Source organism: Poecilia latipinna, unplaced genomic scaffold, assembly GCF_001443285.1.
Source record: "Poecilia latipinna isolate Pla-1442-1.1 unplaced genomic scaffold, P_latipinna-1.0 Scaffold2845, whole genome shotgun sequence".
In the NCBI taxonomy this organism is placed as follows: Eukaryota; Metazoa; Chordata; class Actinopteri; order Cyprinodontiformes; family Poeciliidae; genus Poecilia; species Poecilia latipinna.
In genome coordinates, this window is record NW_015115461.1 from 63089 (window position 1) to 68957 (window position 5869).

Here is a 5869-nt window from a genome sequence, read left to right on the forward strand (position 1 = left end):
GGGCTGATCGCTGGTTTTCAGTTGTAATAACTGAAGCTGCGCATTGACTGTAGTTCGCTCATCTTTAGGTCCAAAGATAACTTCAGTTTTGTTTCTGTTCAGCTGAAATCTTTATATTTTTTTGCAAATTTTGACATTTTTGTGTAAATTTATGTAGTTCTGCAATATTTTACCTAAACCCATCTCAGTGGTGGACTCTTCATTTTGAATTATAGGTACTAAAATGGCTAAATCTAATCTAGGATTCTTCTAACCGTATGCTTTCCATGTAGTTTAATTCCCATTTTCAGTGCTTCATTCTTGCACATAGACTTTCATAAAAAGTTCATTTGATTTGACATTTGTTTCATTCTCTCAGGTGATGAAGATGTTCAGTCACTAATTAGCTCCACAGAGAGCAGAGACCCATAAAGTAACTCGTAGCTCTTCGGACCAGAAGTTCTTCAGGTTCTGACTGTGATCATGTTATGTGTTCTGACTTTGACGTGACGATTAATTCGCTGAAGATTCAAACACTGATGGTTTCATGTTTATAAATCACAATAACTTTAATAATTGAATGTTTCATTTTCAGATGATCAGATATTGTTGCTCAAATATGAGTTTGGTCTACAGCTGTAGGGTAAAGTTAATTTGTTCTCCATCTTGTTCTGTTTCCTTTCTGCTCTTCTAATGTCCGCGGCAGCCCTGAATTTTTCACTATTCGTCGCGCAGACGTCGCTGACGCTCGACGGCCTGCAGCAGCTGTCTGATCACCGGCTGCTCTTCTTCTTCCTCTTCCTCATGGCTTATGTGTTCGCGCTGTGCAGCGACGGCCTCGTGCTGGTAGTGATCTGCACGCGCCACAGCCTCCATAAACCCATGTACGTGTTCGTGGCCGCGCTGCTGCTGAACTCGCTGCTGGGCGGCTTCGCGATCTACCCACGACTCCTGTGGGAGCTGCTGTGGGAGAGCGGCTCTGTCCTGGTCACACTGTCAGCGTGTGCTTGTCAGGTGTGGGTTGTTTACACAGTGGGCGGCTCGGCCTTTATGTTGCTGACGGCCATGGCCTTCGACCGCTATGTCGCGATCTGCCGCCCGATGCGCTACGCCGCGCTGGTGTCGCCCCGGACAGTGAAAGCTGTGCTCCTGTTCTGTTGGCTGCTGCCCGCCACTATGGTTTTGATCATCGTGCTTTTAGCCGTGTGCCAGCCGCTCTGCCGCTCCAACATCAACCGGCTCTACTGTGATGTTTACAGTTTAAACAGACTCAGCTGCGGCGGAAATGCGGCGCAGATGAGCGACGTTTTCGCCATATTCATCTCTATTGCTACTGTCCTGCTGCCCGTGATCTTTGTACTTTTCTCCTACAGCAGCATTCTTTATGTCTCCCTGTGTCGCACACGCGGCTCCAGCAGCAAAGCGTTGCGCACCTGTCTGCCGCACCTGCTGGTCTTCCTAAACTACAGCGCTTGCACTGCGGTGGAGCTTCTGCAGCGCCGCCTGCAGGGCGCAGACCAGACTGCATCCTCTGTGCTCACTTCGGTGCTGGTCGTTCTTGTTCCGACCGTGTTAAACCCGGTAGTGTATGGCCTGAATATGAGCGCCATCACCGGATACATCAGGCGGCTGCTGGGCAGCAGGAAAACCGAATGATTTGAAACGAATCAGGGCCTGGAAAACTGTAAAATGTTAACAGATTGTTTCTGGATCTGGATATTTAAGGATGAAAATTTATAGCTGAAAGAAAATAAATCACACCAGCCTGTTATACTAATGTATTTTTAACATTTTTGATAAATTTTAAATCTTGACTGATTTGAAAAAGAGTCTGTTTTGCACTTTTCATGTGTTTTCTATGATGTAAAAAACATGTGTAGAAACTGCTTCTTTGTGAAATATTTCTGCATTTATAGGGGTTTCCTTATTGAAATTTTACATATGTGTAGATTTTGTTCCATAGGGTTTTTTTTTTTTTGTAAATCAAATAAACACAGAACTAAGATAAGCCATTTTAAATATCCAGCTTCAGTATTTGTACAGCAGTAATCATGATTAACAGCTTAGATCAGAAACATTGTTACAGGAGAAGTAAGAAAACTGAACTAAGCTGCAATGGCAAAAAAAAAAACTTAAAGAAATGTTGATTTTAACAATTGAAATTAAAGTGTTGAATCACCACTGCCTTATTTATTTCAGCAAAAAACATTCTTGGACAATTATGATAAATATCTTGTGAGAATCATCCGTTCTCCATGCTAAGTTTGTGAAACTGGAAAAAGAGTCAGAGTTGAATTTTTTATTTTTTATTTAACCAGGTAAACCCCAATGAGATCCAGATCTCATTTTCAAGGGGGACCTGGGCAGAAGCCTACAGCGCACAGCAACCTGGTTACAAAACAAAATTGATTAATACATATACACAAATATAAAACAGTATAAAACAATTTAAAAACAGTGACACTGTTTAAAAGAATCATGTTGCCTGTTTTTAAGAATCGCTCGAAATAAATCCAGTGAAATCAATTCTGACATCTTGAGTTCAGACTGTAGCTGATTCCAGGCTGAAGGAGCATCGCACTGAAAGCTTGCTTTCCTTTTTCAGTTCGGCAACAAGGAACATGCAAAAGAAAAATGTTGTTGGAACGTAAAGAATGGGAATTAATAGATCTATGTAAAAGAGAGTTTAAATATGCTGGAGCCAAACCGAGTAGAGGTTTATAAATAAGGATCATCAGGTGATTGTTTCTCCGTACACATTCATGAATTCCATGTATTAATACCAAAATACAGTTGGCACATTATGACCTGCTACCTATAAGAGCTAACAGACACATAGCTACCAACAAGCAACAGTTGGTAGCTTCTTTTATTGGCCTGTCTAAGCGACGCCCCAAACAGGGCGTTCCCTAGTGTGTCATTTCTTCTAAGCAGAGCTCTCATTTGCATTTCATAACATGTCATCCTGTAGGTTTAGCTTAGCTTTAGCTTAGCAACTAGCTAACAGAGATAGAAGGAAAACACAGAATTATTTATTCTCAACAATCTCCTTATAGTTTATGACTTGGTTTTAAGAAAAAACTGGTCTAGTCAAAGTTTTTTTCCTTTATATGCTTGTGTTTAGTGATCTGATACAATGGGTACATAATATCAGATCATAACTGATTTTCTAGCCAATAAACAAAGAAGACGAAATGTAACATTTGATAGATTTCTGTTAAAAGGGCCATAGAAGAGTGGATGGACCATTTTGAGGAACACAACATAAAGCTTCCCCTTTCTTTTTTTAAAATGAGAAGCAAATGTGAAAATGTAAAAAAGCAGAATGAAATATTCTGCTAATAGAGCAATCTAGAAGAGAAGAAAGAAACGTGTTTAATGAGAAGAAAAAGGATGGCAAAAATAATGCAAATGTTAAGATGTGAAATAAATATGAGTTTTTTTCATCTAAAGCTCAATGATTTTAATATGTAGGAGAAACGTCATAACATTAAACTTTGGTTGTATTGGCAGGAAACTGAAAGAACCAAATTATGAATTGAAGACAACAGAGTGATATGATCAAGAACTGTTCGGTAATCAATAATCTGGTTTAAAAACATTTATTCAGAAAACTGAACTTATACTCTTATGTTCAAACATTAATGAATGTTGGATTTGTTTGTTTATGTTGCAAATAAAATCCAAAATTAAGAAGAAAAATAAGTTTGTATTGGACTGAATGAAATGATTTCAAATGTCAGTTTATTTAGCAGAATTGATGGAATGTTGAAGAACAGAAATTTTTGATTGCAAATTAAAAATATGAACTTTATATTATTCTAATTGGTCCATCAGCCTTTAAATCTCAAACTTTCCTCAGTCTGTATTGTAATTATAAAGCCCTCACCATGATTATGCCACCAGGTAGATTTCTGACCGTTTTCTGGTCTCTCTTTTTCAAATAGCACCATCTTTACATTTTTCTAACTGAATGGTTTCAATGTGGATTTTGTCTGATTCCAAGTTTCAAAAGTTCTTCCTTCGATAAAACATTTCAGAGGTTAAAAGGTTTAGATGATTTGACCTGAAAGTATTTGATGCTCTCAGCTGATGAAGATGTTCAGTAACTAATTAGCTCCACAGAGAGCAGAGGCCCTTAAAGTAACTGAGCTCATCGGACCAGAAGTTCTTCAGGTTCTGACTCTGTTATGGTCGGCTGGTTAACACATTGTTATGTGTTATGGTTTAGATGTGAAGATTAAGTCGCTTAGGATTCAAACGATCAGATTAATTAAATGATGGTTGAATGTTTGTAAATCTCTTTAAATGTTTCCCGTTCAGTTGATCCAGTTTCTCGATATTGTTGATTAGATGTTTTGATTAGATGTTTACAATAATATGCTGTTGATTAAATGTGTGTGTGGTCTACAGCTGCGGTGAGGTTCATCTGTTCTCCATCTAGTTTTTCTGTTTCCTTTCTGATCTTCTAATGTCCTTGGCGGCTTTGAACGTCTCGCTGTTCGTCGCGCAGACGTCGCTGACGCTCGACGGCCTGCAGCAGCTGTCTGATCACCGGCTGCTCTTCTTCTTCCTCTTTCTCTCAGCCTACCTGTTCGCGCTGTGCAGCGACGGCCTCGTGCTGGTAGTGATCTGCACGCGCCACAGCCTCCATAAACCCATGTACGTGTTCATAGCCGCGCTGCTGCTGAACTCGTTGCTGGGCGGCAGCGCGGTCTACCCGCGGCTGCTGTGGGACCTGCTGTGGGAGAGCGGCTCTGTTCTGGTCACACTGTCAGCGTGTGCGTGTCAGGCGTGGGTGGTTTACTCTTGTGGGGCCTCGGCCTTCCTGTTGCTGCCGGCCATGGCCTTCGATCGCTATGTCGCGATCTGTCGCCCGATGCGCTACGCTGCGCTGGTGTCGCCGCGCGCGGTTGCCGCTCTGCTCCTGTTCTGTTGGCTGCTGCCTGCCGCTATGATTGGGAGCGCAGCGCTTCTTGCCGCGCGCCAGCCGCTCTGCCGCTCTCATATCAATAGGCTCTACTGTGATGTTTACAGTTTAAACAGACTCAGCTGCGGCGGGAACGCGGCGCTGCTGAGCGAAGTTTTCGCCCTGTTCATCTCTGTTGCTTGTTGCCTGTTGCCCGTCGCCTTCGTTCTTTTCTCCTACAGCAGCATCCTTTATATCTCCCTGTGCCGCGTAAGCGGCTCCAGCGGCAAAGCGTTGCGCACCTGTCTGCCGCACCTGCTGGTCTTCCTAAACTACAGCGCTTGTACTGCGGTGGAGCTTCTGCAGCGCCGCCTGCAGGCCGGAGATCAGCCTGCATCCTCTGTGCTAACTTCGGTGCTGGTCGTTCTGGTTCCGACCGTGTTAAACCCGGTAGTGTACGGCCTGAATATGAGCGCCATCACCGGATACATCAGGCGGCTGCTGAGCAGCAGGAAAACCGAATGAATCAAATTGTCTTCTTTGGATATTTACCAATAAAAGAAAACAGAATGTAAGCCCCATATTAGTTTCTCTTTCACCAATCTTTATCCTTAAAGAAAATCATAATTAAAAAAAAAAACAAATCACCTGACCTTGTTGTGCTAGTGTATATATTTTAATTGTATAACAGAAATGACTGATTTAAAAATTATTCGCTTCCTGTTCTGCAACTTTAATGTGTGTGTGTGTGTGTGTGTGTGTGGGGGGGGTGTTTGTGTGTGTGTGTGTGTGTTATTTTGTTTTTTCATAATGTTCAGGATTGGTTGCTTTGTACAGATTTTGAGTATTTACAGGATGCTTGCTTGAAAATGTATAGTTGTGTATATATTTTATTCTTTTCAGTTGTTTGATGGTGAATGCATCGCTGTAAGATCTCCATTGTGGGGATTGGAATCTTTTGTAACAGCGTCTCGATCTGTA

General features: G+C 41.8%; 2 protein-coding genes across 2 annotated transcripts; both read left to right on the top strand.

The window, feature by feature from the left end:
• Positions 1-220: 220 nt before the first annotated feature.
• Positions 221-1916, top strand: LOC106939359 (olfactory receptor 10J4-like). The gene has a single exon (XM_015021743.1). It carries the CDS (start codon positions 673-675, stop codon positions 1633-1635), a length of 963 nt encoding a protein of 320 aa, XP_014877229.1. The 5' UTR covers positions 221-672; the 3' UTR covers positions 1636-1916.
• Positions 1917-4450: 2534 nt separating this feature from the next.
• On the top strand, positions 4451-5413 carry LOC106939358 (olfactory receptor 11A1-like). Its single transcript, XM_015021742.1, has one exon. It carries the CDS (start codon positions 4451-4453, stop codon positions 5411-5413), a length of 963 nt encoding a protein of 320 aa, XP_014877228.1.
• The last annotated feature ends 456 nt before the right edge of the window (positions 5414-5869 follow it).

Coding starts and splice junctions, on each gene's coding strand:
- LOC106939359 (XM_015021743.1), top strand. CDS start 673: ATGTCCGCGGCAGCCCTGAATTTTTCACTATTCGTCGCGCAGACGTCG.
- LOC106939358 (XM_015021742.1), top strand. CDS start 4,451: ATGTCCTTGGCGGCTTTGAACGTCTCGCTGTTCGTCGCGCAGACGTCG.